The 26,748-nt window shown below is 39.9% G+C and overlaps 1 protein-coding gene across 4 annotated transcripts in view; it reads left to right on the top strand.

The window, feature by feature from the left end:
• LOC126412986 (neurofilament heavy polypeptide-like) overlaps positions 1 to 26,748 on the top strand; it is an 86,364-nt gene that overhangs the window by 5,412 nt on the left and 54,204 nt on the right. For all 4 annotated transcript variants that reach the window (XM_050082903.1, XM_050082896.1, XM_050082881.1 and 1 more), the window contains 3 exons: positions 10,933 to 10,994; positions 13,500 to 13,702; positions 20,234 to 20,310. In XM_050082903.1, the coding sequence (XP_049938860.1) occupies positions 10,969 to 10,994; positions 13,500 to 13,702; positions 20,234 to 20,310 (306 nt within the window). In that variant the 5' untranslated portion in view covers positions 10,933 to 10,968. The remainder of the gene's footprint in view (positions 1 to 10,932; positions 10,995 to 13,499; positions 13,703 to 20,233; positions 20,311 to 26,748) is intronic.

Here is a 26,748-nt window from a genome sequence, read left to right as displayed (position 1 = left end):
ACCACATTTTAATAGTAAAATTAGTTATCATAAATTCTAGATGTTTGGATGTTGGTCTTTTTCTGAAGGTATTCACCTGCAGTATAGCCTTGTTAAGAAGTGACACGTGGACAATAAACAATTCAGACAAGAGAAGAGCAGCTTTTGAAATGTGGCGCTGTGGTGGTATGTAAAGGTAAATGGGTTGTTCGAATAACTAATGTGGTAGTATGGAACCAAATTGGGGAGAGGGGGAATGTATAGCACATTGTGATCCAACAGGAGTTTATCTGTGATTCTTGAGTTTCTCCCGGCGTATTTGATAATCAAAATATCCACGGGTATGCTGCCGGTCTATAGTGTCCAACGGGCACAATATTTCGGCGATCATACATGTCGCCATCATCAGGTGAACTGACGGACTGAGCTCCTGTGAACGTGCCGGCACGGAGATCCGTGCCAGCACGTTCACAGGAGCTCAGTCCGTCAGTTCACCTGATGATGGCGACATGTATGATCGCCGAAATATTGTGCCCGTTGGACACTATAGACCGGCAGCATACCCATGGATATTTTGATTAGGAGTTTATCTGTTGGGTAATAGAACTGTGGTGGGGGGAGGGGGGGGCATAAGAACTGTAGATGGACTCTTAAAAGTATAGTATGCTGGTTCAAATGACTAGGTTGCGGTTATTGTGAAGAGGCTTGTGCCGAATAAACTGCGGTGAATAGATGCATTAACACATCCTGGTCGCTGTCCGTAGAAGTTATGGTTGTATTCTGATTACTGCAATAGTCAGAATCTGAGTGAAGCTCTCCTAATTAATTCATGATGCATTATTTCCAAGCCATGATGGCTTGTAGTCAGTTGTTCACTCTTTCAGTATGTCGGACAGCTGCTAGATGGCTGTGCCTGCTTCCATGGGTGGCTTGACAAATTAAGAGTGTCATCAGTTCCTGTGTATTTTTTGTTAGTGTTTTTTCATAGTGGCCTGAACTGCAAATGTTTGTCATAAGATGGGGCACAGCTCGACTGACATATTCTAGTCATGTTTCAAGAATCTGGTTCTGATGTTGACGATGATAGTTTTGAAATGGCTGATAGTATTTGTGAAACACAGTAATATGCTTTTCTGCATCTTACAAGTAGGAGCCAAACAAACTTGAAAAAGTGTAAAACTTCTGGGGGACTGCAGCAATCACTTTGGCCCAATTAGAATGTGTTAAACCAGTCCTCCATCTGAAAACAAAATTCAGAAAATCTACACAATAAACGAGGCCCAGATTAAAGGTGTGCATTTGTACAAGCTGTGAAAAATGCAATTGTTTAACATTTACCCCTTTTCGTTTTTGGAAACCCTATCAAATGTTGGCTCAGTAGTGAGGACGGGAGGCAATGTGAATGTTGCCTTAACAGTTTATCTTGTTGGATGGTGTGAAACATCCAGCTGCAAGCTGGGTAATTCCATGAAAAGCCATAGCAAAATGGAAAATATTGAAATGCAACAACTTGTCTTCCTGTATCTCAAACGAAGTCAGATTCTGCTGGTCTGCTTTGACCTGTGCTGGCAAAAAGTGGACATCCGTTTCCAGCATTTACAAGGTGATTATAATGCCAGTAAACACATCCACAAAAAGATATAAACAGTGTAAAATATTTCACTCCATAAATAAAATGGATCCAACTGGACAGCTGTGGGAAGTAGCAGGTTTAGGTTGGTGACAAGCTTAATATTCAGTAAGAATATCACCAATCCAAAACAAAACAGAAAAATAACCTGAAATCCTCGAGAATAAATTGGAAAAAGAAAATAGAAAAAAACAATTGAAATCGAATATTTCATTTGACTTATACAGCTCAACAAAAAATAGCAATACCAGAGCCCCTCCCTCCCCAAAGAAAAACACACATGTGCATGCACGAAGAACTGACATTACAAATTTTGTGGGATATATAACTCAAAAAGAAAAATGATACCAAAAAGTGCCAACACAACAATGAAAACCAGTGTTGCAGAGTTCACTTGAACTATGTTGGTAAAGCAAAGCCCATGATATCAAGAACCCACATCTAGCAGAACTGTAAGTTGAGATGAAAAATTTTCCATCAGTCACAGATTTTTGTTTTTAATTTGACCACCACAGTCTACAATACCTACCGTTATAAAATAATATAATGGAGTATATATGCACAAGGAGTAAAGCTGGAATTTTTCCATGCAGAAAAAAATTTGAGAAAAACCCTGGAATTTTTAGAATTCAAGAAATTTTTCGTTACTGTAGTTTTCAGTTAATTTTTCGTATTTTTGACTCGTAAGAAACGATCAACAATAAATTTTACTTTAGCCTACTACTGCAGAATAATACTGCGGAAGTAAAACGTAAAAGAATAACTAAGAAAAAAATTTTGGTTGCAAAGAAAATGTCATATATAACAAAAAGTGCATATACATCTGCTGACAGAATATCAACGACTATAGGATGAAGACAGTGATACTTTCTAACAACAAACTGCTTTTGATGAGTGTGATTTCACTGTCATTTACGTTTGTGCCAGGTCACAGGAAAATATTGTGGATGAATGGTGGTTCAGAAGTGTTGGTGGTTCAGAAGTGTTACTTAAAGTAAACGTCCTTTCACACAAGATGAATTGTTACATGTGAGAATGTGCAATGAATTTCGTAAATCAGAGCATTAGAGCCTTTCAGAACTTCAGGTTTAGGACCAGCCACATAGGCTTTAAAGCCCAGCTGTTTATGTTATGCTTAAAATTTGACTGGCACATTTGTATTTGACGTATCTTAAAGGGTAATATACGCCAAAATAGACCAATATTATATGTAGCAGCTTGGCTTTTCTTGTAGCTATGTTGCATGTATATTAATTTAAAACATTGATTTCTATTTATCTGGTTATGCTAGCTATAGCATAGCAGCTATTGGCTGACTATATCACATGTCCTTTGCTCTGGATATTCTGTCATTGGCTGGCAAGATCATGCGACATGAGCTATGATTGATTGGCTGACAGAAGTGAATCACAATTTAGATTTCAATACTTCAGAAGTTACCGTGCTGTATTTAGTGGGATTTGTATTTATACTTTTGAAACACGGAAATAAGAAGTGGACATGTTGCTGCACATCATAGAGCTTTCCAAAAAGATGTTTTTTCTTACTTTTGTTCCCTGAAGTGGCAGAAGTTAGACATTGGTGTATAAAACCTTTACCATTCAACGGATTGACAAGTTTTACAAATTGAAAGGAACATTTGATAAGTGGTGTCGGCTTTGGCTGGTGACGAATATTAATGATTGCTGTCATGTAATTTTTTTTGTGTGTATATATTCAGATTTGTTGTTAGTAGGCGAAGCAAACTGACATGATGCAAAAAATAAAGCTGGTTGTTATGATAGATCTGTAGCTTCGTCAGAGGTGTGGGCTAGGTTGGGAGGTAAGTTTAATTCAGAGTTTGCAAAGCCAATGAATGTGGCACTAAAAATGTGGTTGTGACGGGCTGATCTGTAGTGTAGGCGATTTTAAAGAACACCATGAACATCATCTTATTGTCATCATATTGTTTACTTTCATCTATTTTATGTACTCACCATGGTGTTATCGGTGTTTGTACAAATGAATCCCAGCAAGAGAATGTCCTTGGTTGTTCTGCTGTTTTCCCTGACACAGTTTTTAAAATGTGTCTTCCAGAACAATTTACAAGTTACAATGTGGAATTATATGGTACTCTGATGGCACTGGAGATGGTTCACATATGTCATACAAGGAGTCTTGTCTGTTTGCACTTGCTTAGTGCACTACAAGCACTTCACCAAATGTATCCAGTAGACCAGTTGATTCAGCTCATCCATGACTCCTTACAGTGGCTACAACACTGACAAGGTGATCTTTTGATGGGTACCTGGCCATATCAGGACACAGGGAAATGACATGCTGACAAAGTTGCCAAGGAAGCATGTGAGGATGGTGCTCTCCATCAGTGTCCCATCCTTCTGTACGCCATCATCTCATTTTCTGACACCTACATACATACTCCACAATCCACCATATGGTGTATGGCGGAGGGTACCTCTTACCACAACTAGCATCTTCTCGCCCTGTTCCACTCCCAAACAGAACGAGGAAAAAATGACAGCCTATCTGCCTCTGTATGAGCCCTAATCTCTCTTATCTTTGTGGTCTTTCTGCGAAATATAAGTTGGCGGCAGTAAAATTGTACTGCAGGCAGCCTCAAATGCTGGTTCTATAAATTTCCTCAGTAGCGATTCACGAAAAGAACGCCTCCTTTCCTCCAGAGACTCCCACCTGAGTTACTGAAGCATTTCCGTAACACTTGCGTGATGATCAAACCTAGCAGTAACAAATCTAGCAGCCCGCCTCTGAATTGCTTCTATGTCCTCCCTCAATACGACCTGATAGGGATCCCAAACGCTCAAGCAGTACTCAAGAATAGGTCGTATTAGTGTTTTGTAAGCGGTCTCCTTTACATATGAACCACATCTTCCCAAAATTCTACCAATGCACTGAAGACGACTATCCACCTTCCCCACAACTGTCATTACATGCTTGTCCCACTTCATATCACTTTGCAATATTACGCCCAATTTAATTGACGTGACTGTCAAGTGCTACACTACTAATGGAGTATTCAAACATTACGGGATTCTTTTTCCTATTCATCTGCATTAATTTACATTAATCTATATTTAGAGTTAGCTGCCATTCTTTACACCAATCACAAATCCTGTCCAAGTCCTCTTGTATCATCCTACAGTCACTCAACGAGGACACCTTCCCGTACAGCACAGCATCATCAGCAAACAGCCACACATTGCTATCCACCCTATCCAAAAGATCATTTATGTAGATAGAAAACAGCAGACCTACCACACTTCCCTGGGGCACTCCAGTGCTAATTTCTTTAAAAGAAAGTGAACTTTTCTCAGGGGGAAAACGTCACTGAAGATGATATTAAAAAGTATGGTCTTCCGTTTTAAAAAGTTAGATGGACGAAAACTGTTACTAGAAAAACCTCATGTTGTTGCAGCTCGTACCATTGTCTTACGCAAAATTGTAGGAAAGGGCATACACTCAGTCATATGGTTAGGCGAAACCTGGGTCAACGCTGGCGGATCAGTTGAGAAATGCTGGTCAGATGATATTCTGAATAGCAGCAGTCATCAGTCAACAGGAAGAGGATCATGATCGTGGCCCATGCAGGATCTTCAAACAGCTTTGTGTCTGAAGGACTTGCAGTTTTTCGATTGGAAAAAAAAAAAATTGTGACTATTATGCGGATATGGACCACCCATGATTTCTACAGTGGTTTAAAAATTTGTTGCTCCAGTTTAGCGTTCAAACAGTTTTTGTGATGGACAATGCGCCGCACCATTCTGTGATTTTAGATCAAGCTTCCACCGCTAGTGACTGTAAAGAAACTATGGTGCAGTGGTTGCAGGTGAGACATTGCTGCGGACATGAGCATGATAAAACTGCTGTTATACTCGCTCGTGAAGCAAAATAAGCCTGTGACGCCTTAATATGTTGTAGGTGAAATTGCAAGCGAACAGGGTCACTTGGTAATTAGGCTACTGCCTTATCACTGTCATTTTAATCCAGTTGAATTGGTTTGAAGTGAAGTCAAGGCATACATTAGAAGTAACAAGAATACTTTTACTATAACAGAGGTGGAAAGACTGCTACGTGAAGGTCTTGCTATGGTAGACGCTACCTCGTGGAGGAAAAAAGTAGACCATATTTCTAAACTGATAAGAGAAGCACAGGCTATAGATGGCATTATAAATTAAAACGAACAGTTAATGATTTCTCTTAATGATGATGACGAAGACAACGGTTTTGGTGCCGATTCTGATGACAGTGAAGGAGAACTGTATGGAATTACACCATTGACATCATAAACTGGTTAGTGCAAATGTATACAAGATTCTTTTTTTCTCTCTGCAATCGGGTGGGCTGTGTGTGTTCTTTATTTCTTTCTATCAGTGTGAATAGCATATTATTCGGTACATGCAGTTATTACTGTAACAATATGGACGACTTTTCATAAATATTGTCATTAACTTCAGGTGTTATTTCCCGGTTTAATATGCTATCAAACGCTTCCTCTCCGTTGTCGTTCTCTCCATTGTTAGAAAAACGTACTTTGTTGCACTTACATATAAATGTTGATTGTGGCTTACATTTACAAAATGTACTTTGGAGTTGCGGGCTTGTGCGGTGGCAGCTATTGCAACCTCGCAATCACAGTGTAGCCAACCACATACGAGCTGTCAAGTGACATGTTTCACCTGCCTGGGTATAGTGTGACAGCACATTGATATAGTTAATCTGTGAGAGTTGATTAACTAATTCAGTATTTTGGATGGTGTAGATTTCCAATATAAAATTCAGTGCACCAGTTTTCAAGGGATGTAGTCAGTTAGAAGTTTGGATTCCACCTGTCTGCTTTGACTAGTGACACAACTGTGTTGTACGTGATCATGGTGGTGTATTTTTGAATCAAACTGTTTGTATATAGAATGTTGTGGTGTTCTGTGGTGCTTTTGAGTTAGATCTTTGTTTTGAACTTCTTTGTTAGGTATCTTAGTGAATTGTCATTGTTGTTTTAAGTGTGTGAGCTTTCTATGAAGAACTTTTGCTGGCTTGTGGTGAATTAGTATGATTTTGTGCTGTGTGTGTGTGTGTGTGTGTGTGTGTGTGTGTGTGTGTGTGTGTAAAGGGTTAGTGCTTGTTTGGTATTATTAATGCTGTGTGTTTCATATTGTTGGATTTTTCTTTTTTTCAGTTATGGGTGTGACAAAAAATTGGGCAAAAATATGGTGTTCATGATAAAAATTCTTCGTTATTTTGACTGATTGCTGAAGATTTTATTTTTTAGTGTACGTGTGTGGAGGGAGACCCAAATTTGTGATGAATTTGGTTGATAAGTAATATGTTGTTTTGTTTGTTGTATAATGTATGATATGTGGGTTAATAGTTGGTTGTGTATATGTTTTAGTTTAGTTTTTTTATTGATTGCTTAATGAAGTAGGATCAGTTTATTCTATCTCGTGAGATTTTTTTTTAATAAGCCAAAAAACACTTATCAGCTACTGAAGCATATTGGTGGAATAAGAAAGTGAAATATGGTAAAATAGTGAAATATAGATAAATGATCGCTTTTAGATTCACATTCAATTATTTTAATGATAGCGCTTACTAGAACACAGAACTGCTTTATTATCTATGCCTCGAAGTGAAGACATTACTATCTACGACTAAGGAATGACGTCATTGTTCAAAGCCGACGGGTTGTATCCTCTGCTACACTAGACTCAATTTTTGTTATTAGTTATGAGTTTTGGTTAGTAGGGCTGTGGACTTTGCTTTATACAGATGGGCTTAGTGAAGGTATGGATAATGTATTTGACAGTTTGAGTGTGTTTGTTTTGTGGGCTTTGTTTTAGCTGCTGTATAGATCAAGTGACATTTAGGCATCAAGTTTTGGAATTGTGTGGGGGTCCATGGTAGGTTCACAGTAGCTTCTATAGGTCAAGTGAAATTCGTGATACCAGTTGTGTGTGGGTTCCTTGTACCAAGGCATTCGTTTGAACTACATAAGTAAGCAGAATTTGTGATACCAGTGTTTTTCATTTTTGTTGAATGTTGAGAATTCTATTTACTTGATTTATGATAAATATTCGTTGTGAATGGTGTCAGATGTTGGGTTTCTGTCTGCCCAGAACCACCTGCTTCTCACAGTTTCCCTGTTAGTCTCATATCTGGAGTCTTAATATTTCACATACCGTTTGTTATATATTGTGTAATGGGTGGCAATAGGGTAAATATATTGCATACACCTGAAATAAGGGCGCAGGTCAATGTAGAAGTGTCAAATTGCAGCTTTTGGTAAGCCCATAACTTGTTACAAAAAGCATTTAAAGCTACAATTGTCATAAAAAGTTCAGGTTTTTGGATGTTGTTATCTAGTAGTTTGTGAGGCATGCAGAAAATTTTTTTGAGTGTACCCTTCGAAATAGTCTTCTGTGAAGTGTGTCTTGAAAGGTATTACTGTGCTCTTTGAGGGTTGTCACATCTTTCCCATCTCAACTTCATTTCCTCTTATGTTTACCGTATTTACTCGAATCTAAGCCGCACTTTTTTTCCGGTTTTTGTAATTAAAAAAAAAGCCTGCGTCTTAGAATCGAGTGCAAAGTAAGCGTAATTTCTGAAAAATGTTGGTAGGTGCCGCCACAACTAACTTCTGCCATCAAATATATGTAGCGTTACACAGGCATGCTTTGCAGGTGCAAAGATACATACTGGCGCCAAAACCTCTGCGTCAGTAAATAAATTAATAAAAAATAGGTGGAAGACGAGCTTTTTATCCTCTGCCCCGAATTTCGACCACTGCATTTTCATACATTATCCATCGAAGTAAATACAAATTCTGTATTGTTCATCTTCGAATGTTGCAATGTTTCAATGTACTACGAAAATCCGACTGGCAAGACTGTTAGGGATGTTTGTCAATATGGCCAACTCTACGTTCTGAATTTTTTCCTACCTGTGAGAAGAGATGGGATCTGGACTCACAGTGAAGAAGAACTCCAGAATTTCCTCTCCAACCGCAACTCCTTTGGTTCCATCAGATTCGCCTGGTCCTACTCCAAATCCCATGCCACTTTCCTTGATGTTGACCTCCACCTGTCCAATGGCCAGCTTCACACGTCCATCCACATCAAACCCACCAACAAGCAACAGTACCTCCATTACGACAGCTGCCACCCATTCCACATCAAACGGTCCCTTCCCTACAGCCTAGGTCTTCGTGGCAAACGAATCTGCTCCAGTCCGGAATCCCTGAAGCATTACACCAACAACCTGACAACAGCTTTCGCATCCCGCAACTACCCTCCCGACCTGGTACAGAAGCAAATAACCAGAGCCACTTCCTCATCCTCTGAAACCCAGAACCTCCCACAGAAGAACCCCAAAAGTGCCCCACTTGTGACAGGATACTTTCCGGGACTGGATCAGACTCTGAATGTGGCTCTCCAGCAGGGATACGACTTCCTCAAATCCTGCCCTGAAATGAGATCCATCCTTCATGAAATCCTCCCCACTCCACCAAGAGTGCTTTTCCGCCATCCACCTAACCGTCGTAACCCCTAAGTTCATCCCTATGAAATCCCCAAACCACCTTCCCTACACTCTGGCTCCTACCCTTGTAACCACCCCCGGTGTAAAACCTGTCCCATGCACCCTCCCACCACCACCTACTCCAGTCCTGTAACCCAGAAGGTGTACACGATCAAAGGCAGAGCCACGTGTGAAAGCACCCACGTGATCTACCAACTGACCTGCCTACACTGTGACGCATTCTATGTGGGAATGACCAGCGACAAACTGTCCATTCGCATGAATGGACACAGGCAGACAGTGTTTCTTGGTAACGAGGATCACCCTGTGGCTAAACATGCCTTGGTGCACGGCCAGCACATCTTGGCACAGTGTTACACCGTCCGGGTTATCTGGATACTTCCCACTAACACCAACCTATCCGAACTCCGGAGATGGGAACTTGCTCTTCAATATATCCTCTCTTCCCGTTATCCACCAGGCCTCAGTCTCTGCTAATTTCAAGTTGCTGCCACTCATACCTCACCTGTCATTCAACAACATCTTTGCCCCTGCACTTCTGCCTCGACTGACATCTCTGCCCAAACTCTTTGTCTTTAAATATGTCTGCTTGTGTCTGTATATGTGTGGATGGATATGTGTGTGTGTGTGAGTGTATACCCGTCCTTTTTTCCCCCTAAGGTAAGTCTTTCCGCTCCCGGGATTGGAATGACTCCTTACCCTCTCCCTTAAAACCCACATCCTTTCGTCTTTCCCTCTCCTTCCCTCTTTCCTGATGAGGCAACAGTTTGTTGCGAAAGCTTGAATTTTGTGTGTATGTTTGTGTTTGTGTGTCTGTCGACCTGCCAGCACTTTCATTTGGTAAGTCACATCATCTTTGTTTTTAGATATATTTTTCCTACGTGGAATGATTCCCTCTATTATAACCATATATATATATAAAGCTGCGGTAGTACGCACAAAAGCAAGCCATGCCATGAGCGGCGACAGGCCGTAAACACTCATCAGAATGCAACAAACAATGCAAGACACAGTACAGTAATGCATCTTCAGCTTAGAGTGATGTAAACACCTATAACAAAGAGAACGGCACTTATCAGATCAAAGAAAATTAAGCAATCAATTCAAACCAGATGAAGCACGTGGAAAAGGAAGGGCACCCGTATAAATACGGACGGAGCACTTGACACGTAGCAATGTCTACCTCGTAAAGCTTAACTGCTGAGCTTAAGACTCCTACCAAACTACTGTAGCTGTATCGTCATTCATTTGACCTAAATTGTGTCTCATATTACAATGGATCAACTGTGTTTCGATTTGGAGGTGCGGCCTAAAACTTTTATCTCCCCTAGAATTTAGTCTCAAATTTCAGGTGCGGCTTGGATTCGGGAAACATTTGTTTTCCTTTTATTTCGAGTCTCATTTTTCAGGTGTGGTTTAGAATCGAGTGTGGCTTAGATTCAAGTAAATACGGTATATAACAGCCTTTCCTTTGTATACTATTCCTATATATTCTTCCCCCTTTGCGTTCCTTTCTGATCTTCGTATTAACCTGCCATCTGAGCTCTTCATGCTCATACAGCTGCTTCTTTCTCCAAAAGATTTTGAATTTTTCTATAGATGGCATCTATCTTTTCCATCGCCATGCATAGATCTACAACTTTGCATTTTTCCTCTAGCCATACCTGCTTTGCCATTTGACACTTTTCCTCATTCGTTTTTTAGATGTGTTTACTCTTTGCTTGCCAGTGTTTCATTTCCTTGTTATGTCATTTGAAATACTGTTTTTGTTTCAGCTAATTGACGGTTTTGATTGCACTGGCCATTCCAAGATGAGCTACAGCAACTATAGGCAGAGGTGAGTGGCACATTTTGAAAACTTTGTTCAGTTCATGTAACTTACAGAAAAAAGCTGCTATTATAATTCATAAGTAACAATGCTTAAAGTGGACACTAGCTTACCAACTAGTGTTGGTAAGTTGCATTCTCTCCCCCTTTCCCCCTCCATGAACTACCACGTGGAGAGCAGTCCAATCACCTTCTGTGACTTCACAATTCTCTTATTGTCAATCTCCACATTTTGTTGCTTTCTCCCACATATACCTGTTTATTTACGCTGTTTCTAACTCCCCTTTCTCATCTTTTGTCATACTACCTCCAATTTTCTTTCCATAATTTTTGAGATGGTAATGTAATTCTTCAGCATGTAAGCAACAAAAAGTGACCTGGCTGGTATGATTTGAAAGTGGACGCTTCTACTGAAGTAGCTATTTGTACTTGAACTGGGCCCACTAAATATTTTAGATGGCAAAACAGTACCAGTTTACCTGCTGGAGGGATTCTTGGGTAAGAGACGAAGTATTTATACAGGTACCCTTCCATTTCCACGTGCTTCATCTGGTTTGAATTGATTGCTTAATTTTCTTTGATCTGATAAGTGCCGTTCTCTTTGTTATAGGTGTTTACATCACTCTATAAGCTGAAGATGCATTACTGTACTGTGTCTTGCATTGTTTGTTGCATCCTGTAAAATGTTAATAGCAATAGATTTTGAAGCTTAGAGGTCTTTTCTTACTAAAATCTAGACCTTGTGGGTCTATCTTCAAATCACACTAAGGTACCTGATGTACAGTAATTGCAAAATCTGACACATAATCTACCACGAGCAGTGGAAGAGTTATTTTTGTGGTTGTCTACATAATTTGCTTGTGTACTGCAAATTCTTTACACAGTGACCTGTGGTGTAAACTCTTGGGCATTTCATAATTTACTGTAACTAAAACGTTGTTGAACTTATAACAAATTTAGACCTAAAAACAGGACATTTTTGTGGGTATCAAACGTTCATGTGCTAGGTGATGAATCTGGATATGTTAATGAAATACACTAGGTGATCTAAAAGTACCCAGACACCCCCCAAAACATAAGTTTTTCATATTATGTGCATTGTGCTGCCACCTACTGCCAGGTACCTCCATATCAGCACCTCAGTAGCCATTACACATTGTTAGAGAGCAGTATGGGGCACTCTGCTGAACTCACGGACTTCGAACGTGGTCAGGTGATGGGTGTCACTTGGGTCATACATTTGTACTTAAGATTTCCACACAACATCTCTAGGTTCATTGTTCCCAATGTGGTAGTGAAGTGGAAACATGAAGGGACTTGAACAGCACAAAAGTGTAAAAGTCTGTTGACTGACTTGAGACCACTGACAGTTGAAGAGGGTCATAATGTGTAATAGGCAGACATCTATCCAGACCATCACACAGGAATTCCAAACTGCATCAGGATCCACTGCAAGTACTAAGACAGTTAAGCGGGAGGTGAGAAAACTTTGATTTCATGGTCGAGCAGCTGCTCATAAGCCACACGTCATACTGGTAAATGCCAAACGAGAACTCGTTTGGTGTAAGGAGCATAAACATTGGATGATTGAACAGTGGAAAAATGTTGTGTGGCGTGATGAATTACAGTACACAATGTGGCGATCCGATGGCATGGTGTGGGTGTGGCGAATGCCCACTGAATGTCATCTGCCAGAGTGTGTAGTGCCAACAACAAAATTCAGAGGCAGTGGTGTTGAGGTGAGGTCGTGTTTTTCATGGAGGGGGTTTCCACCCCTTGGGAGGGGGTTTGCACCCCTTGTTCTGCATGGCATTATCACAGCATGGGCCTACATTGATGAACTAAACTACTTCTTGCTTTCCACTGTTGAACAGCAGTTGCGGGGTGGGGGGGCAATTCCAGAATTACTGGTGTAGGGCACCACAAATTTGTAATTTTCAGCCAGGTGTCTGGATACTTCTGATGATAGTGTACCTTTGGAGCAGCAACATTAAGTAAGTTAAAAGGTCAGCAATAAGTTGACATTATAAAAGAGTATTGCGAATTAATGCGTGGATTAAGATAGAGTACAGGTGAACCATAGAAGATGTGCAATGTTAGATGTGGTTGTTACAGTGGGGCTAAACAGACGAAAGGTGGGTCTTACTGTTCTTAAGGAAAGACCTTGATACGCAAACAAGTGGAAAATTTTCTTTATCTTCCATAATTTGTCGCTATGGGCTCTTGGAACTTATTGTATTTCTGATAATCCAACTCTGCAGAACGTAGACAAGCACAAGCTCCCTTCTACCCCCCTTACATTGCAACCTGTGTGTCGGTCAGTGAATGAATGGTTCATATTTGAGTGTTAATGGTACTTCTTTGTTACTACAGTTTGGTGTTTTTCTATTTGTAATGAAATGATGCTCTCACTTGTCGTACTGGTTCATGAATTCAGTTTATTATAACTTTTTGAGTTTCTCCTCTATCTGTTTGCTGTAGCTGCAGAAATAATGCACTTTTGGATTTTTGGTAGTGCACCATCTGGAATGACAAGAGGACGTGGTTTTGGTGGCCGTGGTGGATCACGTGGTGGCCGTGGAGGTGGTGAAAGTTCATGGGGTTCTGCTGGACGTGGTACAGGTAGAGGTGGCTTTTCGGGTCCATCACGAGGAAGATTCAATTGGTACAAGGAACATTCTTCGCCCAGTTTTGATTCTCGCAGTAGATATGGCTCAGGTAAGTTATTGAAGTTCAGAAATTTTTTATTGAAGGCTATTGACTTTTAGGTGTTTGAAAATGTGTTCTTAAGTTGATTGGTTTCATATGCCCAGAAAAATAGTTAATAGCCCAAGAATCCTAATCTCCATGTAGTAGGGTGCAGATTAGACAATTCACAAGAAGATATTGTGTGTAGCCTATTGTGTACAAACAGTTGCAATGGCATGTTGGATAACTGTTACACTTTTCATGCTTTTGACGGAAGTACTAATAATGTGGCCCACTTCTTTGGTCTGCAGTTTGACTTCTTGCAAGCTACAATTTCCCAACAAAAAATAGGAAAGTTGTTGCTCATCCGTTGTGTAAAAATTTTATTGATCATTTATCTTTTGGTGGCTGTAGACACTGTTGCAATAAGTGTCGCAAACTTCATATAAAACAGTTTTCATTCTTATAAAACAATACAAAAACATACTTTTTTGCGTACTTCACGATAATTTGTCAACACAGGGTGTCATTTATACTATGTTGAAGTAGAGCTATCTATGTTTAGCAAAAAGTGTTTGAGAAAAGGTAGTTATTCATGAACTAAGTAGGAATCCCTGAATAATTGTTCCCTACAACAACCTTTCTTGCTGTGCAAAGTAACTCCAGTTAAGGAATACTTCTGTTCTTTTTGTATACTGTTTTTGTTTCATTGTAGAAATTATTATATTGGTTTGATTTTAGAAATAATTATATTTGTTTCATTGTAGAAATTATTTGTAGATATAGTGGATTTTTTAAATGGTGTCAACTATTTTAGAACTAGTCTTTGCACAGGCACAAATGGATTGTCTATATTTCTGTGAGCAGAACAGTGGAGCTGTACTGTCTTGGTGTCATTAAGATGAAGTAGCTATGCTAATACAAATAAAGATCAGTCAGTGCTCCTAGTTTTCCTATATGTTACAAACTGCTCGTATATACATAATATTGCCATTTGGCAACACACACAGGGTGTATATGCTCCGGGGCAATGGGAGAAATCTGGGAATTTTACATCTGGGGAAAAAATAAGTTTTTAGAACTGCAGAAATTTTTCATTGTTTTAGTTTCAGTTAAATTTTTTTGGTTGATGAACTGATAGCCTAACAAAGAATTTTACTTTAGCCCACTGCTGCAGAATAATACTGCACCAATAAAACAGAAATGAGAGAATAACACCAAAATAAAACATTTGTCGGAAAGAAAATGAGCCATTTACAACAACAAAGTACAGTGCACAAACAAGTGTCTGTTAAAGCAAAATGTCAAAGGCTTTAGGATGAAGACTATGCAATACTTTGTGACAACAAACTGCTTTTGATGGATGTGATGTCACAGCTACTTACAGTTTCCAACAGATCACAGGAAAAATCTTGCAAATGCTTGTTGTTGTTGTGGTCTTCAGTCCTGAGACTGGTTTGATGCAGCTCTCCATGCTACTCTATCCTGTGCAAGCTTCTTCATCTCCCAGTACCTACTGCAACCTACATCCTTCTGAATCTGCTTAGTGTATTCATCTCTTGGTCTCCCTCTACAATTTTTACCCTCCACACTGCCCTCCAGTACTAAATTTGTGATCTCTTGATGCCTCAAAACATGTTCTACCAACCGATCCCTTCTTCTGATCAAGTTGTGCCACAAACTTCTTTTCTCACCAATCCTATTCAATACCTCCTCATTAGTTATGTGATCTACCCACCTTATCTTCAGCATTCTTCTGTAGCACCACATTTCAAAAGCTTCTATTCTCTTCTTGTCCATACTAGTTATCGTCCATGTTTCACTTCCATACATGGCTACACTCCATACAAATACTTTCAGAAACGATTTCCTGACACTTAAATCTATACTCGATGTTAACAAATTTCTCTTCTTCAGAAACGATTTCCTTGCCATTGCCAGTCTACATTTTATATCCTCTCTACTTTGACCATCATCAGTTATTTTACTCCCTAAATAACAAAACTCCTTTACTACTATAAGTGTCTCATTTCCTAATCTAATTCCCTCAGCATCACCCGATTTAATTTGACTACATTCCATTATCCTCGTTTTGCTTTTGTTGATATTCATCTTATATCCTCCTTTCAAGACACTGTTCATTCTGTTCAACTGCTCTTCCAAGTCCTTTGCTGTCTCTGACAGAATTACAATGTCATCGGCGAACCTCAACGTTTTTATTTCTGCTCCATGAATTTTAATACCTACTCCGAATTTTTCTTTTGTTTCCTTTACTGCTTACTCAATATACAGATTGAATAACATCGGGGACAGGCTACAGCCCTGTCTCACTCCCTTCCCAACCGCTGCTTCCCTTTCATGCCCCTCGACTCTTATAACTGCCATCTGGTTTCTGTACAAATTGTAAATAGCCTTTCGCTCCCTGTATTTTACCCCTGCCACCTTTAGAATGTGAAAGAGAGTATTCCAGTCAACATTGTCAAAAGCTTTCTCTAAGTCTACAAATGCTAGAAACGTAGGTTTGCCTTTTCTTAATCTTTCTTCTAAGATAAGTCCTAAGGTTAGTATTGCCTCACGTGTTCCAACATTTCTACGGAATCCAAACTGATCTTCCCCGAGGTCCGCTTCTACCAGTTTTTCCATTCGTCTGTAAAGAATTCGCATTAGTATTTTGCAGCTGTGACTTATTAAACTGATAGTTCGGTAATTTTCACATCTGTCAACACCTGCTTTCTTTGGGATTGGAATTATTATATTCTTCTTGAAGTCTGAGGGTATTTCACCTGTCTCATACATCTTGCTCACCGGATGGTAGAGTTTTGTCAGGACTGGCTCTCCCAAGGCCATCAGTAGTTCTAATGGAATATATTCTCTGAATATCTGGCATCATTAGCTGACAAGACCATGTGATGTAAGCTATGATTGGCTGACAAAAGTGCATTACAATCTCGATTTCAGTGTTTCAGAAGCCACCTTGCTGTGTATGTGGTGGAATTTGTATTTACACTTTCTTAATATGAAAATATGCAATGTACATATTGTTTCAGAATATACTGTTCTTTTGCTGGATTTTCGTTTCCTCATGTGCCGGCAAGTTCTATGCCAATCTATAAAACCTTTACCATTCAAAGGATTGATATGTTTTACAGCTCCTGGGGAAACAGTGTATTTTCACATGGGAAAAATCTCTATTTTTTAACTGTGAAAACCAGGAAAAATCTAGTATTTTTTCCTTTTTGAGTATACACCCTGGCAGTTTGACTGCATGGATCCGAGCTGTGTGTTATGTTTGCTGCAATTGTGTGTAAATACATGCACGAGCCTATCAATCACATTTAAAGAAATTATATTCATAAAGTATTTCTGACCTACCCCAGCTTTGCGGGGGTAGCATTATCTCTGGCCAGACTGCTTGTCTGGTGTGGCAGTAATTTTATACGCAAACCTTCCCCTCATGTAATGGTCTATCTAATAGTGAAAACCATATTAAAATCCCCGCTGTAGTTCCTGGGATTAGCCTTCACGTACAGATAGAAAAATGCAGTGGGGAACATTTATATATGTAGATTGGTGCTTAACATAAGCATAGATTGTTCTTGTTTGTTAATTAATCAATGGCACTCCAGGCTGGAATATTTTCAGTTTGTTGCCGTATGGCCACACTGTGATCTTGTTGCTGTGAACATCACAGTAACTGTTTCTATTTTCAGTAGGATCAGAACAATGCTATTTATTACTATTATATTGTAGATACAGTGTCCAATTCCAGTTTCGTGCTTTTGTGGTGAAGATGCTATGCACCAGTTAGGAATACTCTGGAAAAAAAAAAACAACATACAGAATTGGATGACAGTCAAAGAAGTGTTATGGGTAGCTCAGTGGAGTAGAGGCCTGGACTCTAGCATTCTTCTTGGAACTTCCAGTATAGTTATTTCTGAGATTGTTGCCGAAGAAAAAGTAGGGGAAAAAGAATGAAATGCCAGCAGTGTTAAATGAAGTCATTGTAGTTGCAGAAAAATGAAATGCTCCAAACATGAATAAAAAGTTTAAACTTACTTGCACAAGTAAGAAGTCCTGGAAAGAACTAAACATTCCTAAATAGATTGTTACACTCCATATACCTTCTCATAAATGCCTTCTGAAAGAATAGTTTCATACATTTCTTGGAAGTGAAATGTGGGACACTATTGTAGAAGAGGGGAAAAGACTTTGATTTTAAAAAATCCTTGATGAACAGTGTACTATTCAGAGGGTGTTATTCAGTGAAAGAGTACAACCTGAAGAAACCAAAAGGGTTGGTGCTTTAAACTATTTTTACATCAGATCTGAATTGCTTGGTGTGCAACTTTGACTACATACTTAAGGTATTAATAAAAAATTTTATTGACATAAGAGCCAGTGGAAATTTTGTGCCAAGACTTTGTAGAGATAATATCAGAGTACAAAAATTGTAATATATTTTTGCAAATAGAAATAAGAAAAAAAGGCTCTGTGAGATACATATTGCCTAAAATAATGTGTGTGACTCTGACAAGAGAATGAAGATATCTGGATGATGTGCAACATATGAAGCAGTGAATTGTGATAAATATACAGTATTCTGCTGTGAAGTGATGTAACAGACTTGTCAGTGCTCAATAATTTTGTGGGAGTAAATCTGAGGACTGAAGTAGAAAAAATGACAGAAAGCTGAAATTAGTTAAGGTTGCTTGTCCCAGATATCATTTCATGGAATGTGTGGATTCTGTGTATTCTGTGATAGACTTGCATAGGTTCCAAATTCGTTCAAAGAGATACTATAGAATAGTTCTTCATATTCTTCGCCTGATGGCAGTGAGTCTGGTTGTTTACATAAGATGTACTATCAAGTGGAATTCATTGGAGAAGAACACTTGTCTTAGTGCAGAGCTCAAGGAGGGCTTAGGCAAAGGTTTGCTTTTAAGAGTGGGAAAAGTGATGCAAGAAAGGCATAGTTCCATTGAGAGCTCGAAGACTGCAAAGGGACGAGCTGCTATCCTGCTTGAGACATGCAACTGGATGGTGTAGAACATTTGCCTATTAAAGATATGAAAGGGAGCTTAAAGATTCCGTCGTGCGTTGGAATAGTCAGAGCAAAGTGTGTGAAATGCGAGGTGCATTTATATTTCACTGCAAATAGCTGTTTTTAGAAATTCCATGCTAAGTGATTGCATGAGGTATCAAACTGTTAGTGTGTGACTAAAAATAATATGAAAAATTGCAGATAAAATAATAATTTCCTTCACATGTAATGTCTCATTTTATTACTTGAAGCATATTTATATCTGAATAAAATCATCAGGTTTCTGATGGCTATCTCCACCATCGTTGTCAAGAGTAAAACCATTAACTGCTGGGGCTGGTATGGTTTTCCATGTAGATAGAAAAGTTTACAGCCCCTGGCACCACTCAGAGGACCAAAACGACACAAGTCCGGAAGGAGATTTGGGTGGCTCGAAGCAGCTCTGGCCCACTGCTGGACCGAGTGACATCAGGTGGCGCAAGTGGCTGGCGCTATATTTGGAACGGCTTCTCCCACCTCCCTACAAGTGTCGAGCATTGTCTTTGCTTCCGTTAGATATCCAAAGTCCACCCCAATGCCCTATGGAGAGTGTACTGCTGGACTCTCTTTAAATTGTTGCCATCCATTCTAGTCTCAACTGCCTCCTTTGTAACATAATTCCCTTAAAAGTTGACAGATGTGCCAAGACTCAAGTTTTCAAACTGTACTTTGTGTCTGTTTTCTAGGCAATACTCAGCTATGTCCGACTTGTAAGGCTCAGATTCCCTTTGTTTAATATGTCACTTCTGCTCAGTATGACACAGCGCAATTGGGTGAATTGTTTGACCTATGCACATGCTTCCACATTCACAAGGGGTGCCATACACCCCAGGAACACGAAGAGCTATAGCAGGATGCAGCGTATCTCGTATTTTGGAGGCGAGTTGGAACACTAGTCTTGGTCCATGTCTCTGCAGCACACACAACTTGCTGCACGTTGACCCACAGAAAAGAGATTTTATGCAGACAAGCCACTGCAAAAATATGGGACATGTATTTACATATTTCATAAAGTTGTTTAGGTATATGTGTAAATAAAAATATTGTCCTCTTGGTAATTGTATGTATTGTGGTGTAGGTCAACAAACCTAAAATGCTGAGTAAATTGAAAGTAAACAAAAATTTCTGTGTTTAAACTGTTTTTGTCAGAACCTACACCCAAATTTTTCTATTGACATTGGCATCTTTAAAAAACTAGTGCAGTAGAGGGTTAACGTAAAATATTATTTAAAAAGAAATTGTAATGCTTATGGTGAGTCTTTTAATAAAGGTTTCTAGTAGTATATAAATAAGAAAATCCAGTCATCACATAGTTTTAACTCACCTGTATGCTACATAAATTGCTCAGCTTTAGAATTCTGTTACTTCTATGAATCTGTAATTTTAAAAAGTTGTTTCTTTGGTATATTTGTTGTATTACTTCTTTGGAAAAGAATAATTTAAATTTGTCCTGCTTAGAACATCCTTGCTTTTGTTCTTAGGTGGTGTTGGAGATGGAAGTGACAGGTACTCGAGTCGTGGAAGGGGTGATGACTCTTATCGTCGTTACAGCAGAATGGTCAGTACTGGAATACTTGCAGATTTATTAGATATTGCCTCTAGAATTCCAGCTGTAAACACTGTTACCTGTCACTGTCAGGTTAATGATTTAGTTCTGCTGTTAGGTTAGTAACAAATTGTTTGTAATTTAAGCATGTAAAAAAAATATGCACTGCCATAAATTGTGGTGTTAGTGTAGAAATTTTAATGAGTGGTGAATGATTCTGAGTGGAGACCTAACACTGTAGGAGTGTTGCACAAACTGTAAGTGAAAATTTGCTTTCCTTCAGCTAATTTTGTTTTGTATGTGGTGTAATACTCTTTCTTTTGAAATTTTGTCTCAAGGGATATGTCAGAAATACTAGGTACTGAAAATAAGGAAAGTATGTGTAAAAGTGAAACTGAAAAAGCAGAGGAACTGCTTCAATGCAGTTATAATTTATTAGTGAACCTATTTCAGAGAAATCCCTATCAGTGAGATTTTCTTTCCCTCCTCTGAAAATTTCGTAACTCTTTCAGGCCCTGCATGCACAATTAGGCATTTCTGCTCTTGCCTGGTTTATTTCCTTGCGATTAGCACTGGGAAGTTCCAACAAGCACTGTACAATCTTGGTTGGAGGTTTCTGATGGGTGCAGTGCTGTTTAGTTCCATAGTTAGTTCGCGGATGGCACCAGCAGTTGACAAACTTGTAATTAGTTAAGATGGTGTCCAGGAAGCATGTGTTGGACTGTGTGTTATAAAAATCAGTTCTGTTAGATTGTTTTCGTGGTGTAAATCTACTTTAAATATATCATCTTATTTAAATATAAATTGTTAGTTTATTTGAAAATTAATGGAGTTGTAAACTGAAACATTAGAGCATCCACAATTGTGGATGTTGATCCTTTTTAAGACAATTCTGTTGACAAAGTGCTGATATCAACATTTGTTTCAACATCTGTATCATGTCTGATGATCAGTTGATTTTATGTGATCCTGTGATGATTTGTCATTACTGTGATAATATAACCGTGTCTTAGAGTTATTATTAATCGAAAATAAATTCAAATTATTTGTGCAATTTAGCCATCTGTGAGAGCTTATATGATCGCTGTTTTGCTAAACCTTTCATTTATATATTATTTAAGCAATAACAACACCCAAGATTCTAATTAGCTGCCAACTACAAAGAGAAATGTTATAAACTGCTGGAAAAGTTCTTCTGGTCCATTCTCCTCGGGTGAAGGTTTTGAAGAAGCATCCATTTCACAGCACAGTGAAGAAGACGTATAACAATAAGAGGTTGTCAAAGTTAGAAATCCAGCATCTTATTTTCTAAATTATTTCAGTGAACAATTGTTCTGAGAAGCTGCAGCCCATATAGACATTTACTAAATGATTAAAACGGGGCAGCTTGCAACAAGTTCCCAGGAAAGAGACACGTCAACTGTAAGTGCAATCAATGGAAGAAATTGAGGTGTGTGATCAGCAGATGGAGGCATATTGTACGCATGTTAAAACGAAGTAGTGGATTCTGAAGATAAATGAAATCTGATGGGAATGACGTGCATACCTTCTGGTAAAGGCTGGGCTGTGTTGGACTGATTGCATGAGCTGTTATCTTCCTGATTGCTTATTAGTTGCTCTGTCTGTAGTTGGTGGGTGTGAACAATCAGCTAAGTTGTGTGCACTGTGCTCTGTGGGGTCCAGCAAAAGAAAGGAGTACACCATCAGAGATACTGGCATTCATGGGGATTAAAATGAGATTGCTACATCAGCTCCACCAACGTAACTTCCATGTAATAAACAGAAATGGAATGAGGACGAAGATGCGTCATACACTCAGCTGCTTTATGCTATGACAGAGAGAGATATATACAACATTATCACTTTGATCAATGTGTAACTGCAGTCTGTTGGGTTATGAAGAGTGGTGGTGCAGAATTTGTGCCTATCCACACCCTTCTCTTAATGTTTAATTGAACGTAGCAGCTCCTATCGAAGATAAAGGCATGGTATGAAGTCACCATCAGACCCTCCATACGGAACCCAATATGTTGCTTCCAGTGTCAGTGTTGTAACCATACTTGCATGTTCTGTAAAAATACAGCCAAATGTGTAATCTGTCACAAGGGTGTTCATTGGGGTGATTGTCCGCTTCCTTCTCCCCTCTGCATCAACTGCACAGAGAGCCGTGCTGCTTCATTCTGCTAATACCCAGTGGACCTAGATGAGCGAGCCCAGGAGATCTGGGTGAAGGAAAAGGTACCCCTCATATGTTGCTCACAAAATGTTAGCTGGTCGAAAGCCTTGCATACTTCAATACTGTTGCTGCATCAGTACCCACAAAAAATATAGCCGTGCATACCTGTGAGTTCCAGTTCAGTGCCACAGTGGTGAAATTGCCCAGTGCTAAGGTGGCGTTCTCACCTCTGCCCACTTCAGTAAGTTTTTCAGCACACACAACTCCATTTATCCACAGTGGTGAAGTCGCTTGTGATGCTACCAGAACATAAATGTAAGAAGGAATTCTCCAGAGATGACTTTTTGTGCACTTAGGTAGCAAATCATACAGATGTAGAGGTACTAAGAAGTTGAACAAACAATGACACCCTATGACATTTCTGTCCGGCTGACTTCCCTTTTACCAGTGCAAATCACCAACCATTTTCCTATCTGGTGCTAGCTAACTGACCTAGGGATGTTAATGGTATCCCTGAAGAAATAATGGAAGACGATCCTCTAACCTCAGAACCCTGTAGTGGTGTACCCGAAATCTGGCACTCGGCAGCTGCTGAAGTAATTGCCCCTTATAGGAGAAATATGTCCTGTCATCTAATATGGCTCTTCTCCAGTGGCACGATCATGGCATGAGATCACACAGGACAGACTTAACGGCTGCTTTGTGATTACATTGCCCAGTTAGAAATTATGCCCTGAAGGCTGCTTTGACCACCTACACTTCACTCCGGCACATTTCTATTCCTGTTCTGAGGGAAGAACTCCAGCTCATGGAGTTGTGATGCTCATTTGGGACGACATTCATAGCCAAACCGTTTCATTGAACACCCAGCTACAGGCTGTTGACGTCCGGCTTTTTCTCCTCATTTACAGCTTTTGTCTTTGTAATATCTTCATATGTGCATCATCTGGTCTCACCAGTGCAGACTACTGCAGGTTACTGCTCAACTCCTTCAACCCTTTTTGCTATTCTCACTATCCCATATGGGGTTCTCAATTGGGGCTCTTTGAGAACTTGCATGAGAGGCCCTCCCCCTATATTCTGAACCAGTTTACACTCATTTCTCTCAACACTTGTGGATGCCCATTTCCTTGAGATTTCATGCACACTTTCTCCCATCTGGATCTCTCATTCTGTAATGCACAGCTGCCATCATAAAGAGTGGTCTGTCTTCTCAGACGCATCGAGTGACCATTTTCCGTGTATAATTCGCCTGCTAACTCGCGTCCCATATGTGTGCAAGATCAACTGGCAGCTTTCTATAGCTGACTGGAGGCTCTATTCTTCACATGCAACCTTTGACGAAATTTCCACAACGGTGTGATCAGGTAGAGTATCTGACAAATGTCATCCTTACTGCTGCAGAATGTTCCATTACCCAAAACTTTCTCCTACTGTGACATGTCCCAGTCCCATGGTGGACTGAGGGATTGTGCAATGTGCTTCATGTGCAGAAACGTGCTCTCTAACACCATCCCACAACTGTATTTGTTATAAACAGTTGTGTGCAAAGTGTCGTTGCATTATTGTACTACCGAGCGAGGTGGCGCAGTGGTTAGCACACTGGACTCGCATTCGGGAGGACGACGGTTCAATCCAGTCTCCGGCCATCCTGATTTAGGTTTTCCGTGATTTCCCTAAATCGTTTCAGGCAAATGCCGGAATGGTTCCTTTGAAAGGGCACGGCCGATTTCCATCCCAATCCTTCCGTAACACGAGCTTGCGCTCCGTCACTAATGACCTCGTTGTCGACGGGACGTTAAACACTAACTACCACCACCACCATTATTGGAGATATCAAAAAGAAAGGTGGATTTCTTTTAACCAATTTCTCCCACTTCCATTATTTGGGATAACCTATGTCAAATTGATGGAAACAGGTACATCCCCCAATTCCTGGCGAACAGTGTCATTGTCGATCCTGTCGGTATTTCTGGCACCTTGGGTTGATACTTAAGAGATCTCAAGCTGCGCCCGTTATTATTCAGCCTTCATATCTCAAAAAGAGAAGAGAGGCTTTGAGAGATAACTTTCCCCCCTCAGAATCGTGAATGCTACAGTGCCACTTTTACTATGAGGAGCTCGAACGTGCTCTCACCTTGTCACGGTCCTCTGCTCCAGGACCAGACGATATTCACATTTAGTTGTTGTGGCACCTCTTTCTTGATGCCAAGCACTTTCTCCTTAATACATATAATCGCATCAGAACAGATTGCGTGTTTCCCAGATGTTGGTGTGAAGCCACTGTGATCCCCATACCCACACGAGGTAAGGACAAACCTCTTCCGTCGAGCTGCCGTCCAATTTCCTTTACCAGCAGTGTCTTCAAGGTGATGGTATGCAAGATCAGTGGTCAGCTGGTATGGTGACTTGTCTTGGAGTTTGCCAACAAATGCACAAGTGGATTTTTAAACAACATTCTGCAGTTCATCTCGTCACCATGTCAACCCATATTATGAAAAATTTTCTGTTTAAATGCTAGACTGTAGCTATGCTTTTTGATTTGGAGAAGGCTTAAGATACCTGCTGGAGGACAGGCATCCTCCATACAGTGTGCATGTGGGGCTTCCAAGGCTGCCTGCCCCATAGTTTTTAAGACTGTGTTTCCACAGTAAGTGAGGTTTCGGCTTTTTTGAACACTTTCATTCAGAACAGGGTGCCTGAGGACTCTGTGATGAGTGTAGCCCTATTTGCCATAGCGGTTAACCCTATAATGGATCGTCTCCCGAAGGGCCTCTCAGGCTCTCTTCGTCGATGTCTTTACAATCTACTGGTGCACTCAACGGACGCATTGACCTAAGTGACAACTTCTACAATGTCTCTACTGTACTCGTGGAGCATTGACAACAGCTTCAACTTTCCCACAGATACAATGGTCATTCTGAACGTCTGGTGGCATCAGGAGTTTCTTCAACCAACCTTCTATCTCTGTCTTGTTGCTCTTCAGTTTGTCGAAACCATGAAATTCTTGAGGCTCACACTCGATAGGAAACTCTTTTGGTCTTCCCACATAATCTTATCTAGCAGCACACTGTACCTGATCTCTGAATATCCTACACTACTTCACAGGGGCGAACCGGAAAATTCTCAGTTTATACCAATCCATTGTCTGATCTAAGTGGACTAAAGATGTCCCATTTCCTATTCTGCACAACTTTCATTTTACACTGCCATTGAGGTATACATTTGGCCATTGGAGCTTTCTACACAAGACCAGTAAGAGTATCTATGCAGATGCTGCTGTCACTGGCAACAAACATTTTAGATACTGGCTTCTAGAACAGTGCTCTATTTTTACTGCAGAGGTTTCTGCCTTCTATCAGACCACCTGGTACATGTAACAACACTGGCTTCTTGATTGTGTATTATGTCCAGATTCATTTCGTGCCCTCCAGAGCTTCTGTGTTATATATACATACTGCCTCTTAGTAAAACAAATCCAAGAATGCTTCCACTTGCTTGCTGATCATGGAGCCAACATGTTGATGTGGATCTCTGTTCACAAAGAAGTGTGGGGAATGATGCTGGTGCAAAGACTGCAGTCGGACTATCTTGTCATTTAGCTATTAGATTCCTTGAGATGACATCTGTTGCTGCGCATAGGAACATTGTTACTCTGGCACAAACACTGGTCTTTTCTATATGGGATGAAACTCCGGGAAATTTAACGCCTCCCAACAGCTTGGACAACTTCCTCCTGCCCCTGTAGTTGTGAAGAGATGCTTTAATGGCTACATGTTGGGTACTGTCATTTAAGTGAAGACTCCTCACTACTCTGTGCGTATTGCAACCAACCATTTGCAGTGCGCCATTTTCTGACCTAGTGCTGATTTTATAACTATACATTTTAAGGTATGTTTGCAATCTGAACTATGTTCAGCGGCTACAGCACGAGCTATAGATGGTGTTTTACTTGTGCAATATGGCAAAGCAAATTTTATTTTCAACCTTTTGATCAACCTCCTTAGAGGATAAGGGCTTGGTTTTTAGCTATCCTTCTATTCCAGTTGATTAGGCTCTAGAGTATAATTGCCTTGAAATTCATTTGGTAACAGACCATTTTAATTTAGGAAATAGGTGCTTATGGCCTATATCCTACATCCATAACAAAAGCTGTCTCAGCATGGAATGCAAAAGAACTTCTGACAGTGAAAGGCTTAAGAACCATCTCTCATTTTTGTAACGCCTAGGGGTCCATCTCGACTCACATGATGAGTGTAATTATTGTCCTTGAA

The sequence above is a fragment of the Schistocerca serialis genome, chromosome 1 (genome assembly GCF_023864345.2).
Source record: "Schistocerca serialis cubense isolate TAMUIC-IGC-003099 chromosome 1, iqSchSeri2.2, whole genome shotgun sequence".
In the NCBI taxonomy this organism is placed as follows: Eukaryota; Metazoa; Arthropoda; class Insecta; order Orthoptera; family Acrididae; genus Schistocerca; species Schistocerca serialis.
Note: the sequence above shows the minus strand (reverse complement) of the source record. Positions and strands in the feature narration are given on the sequence as shown.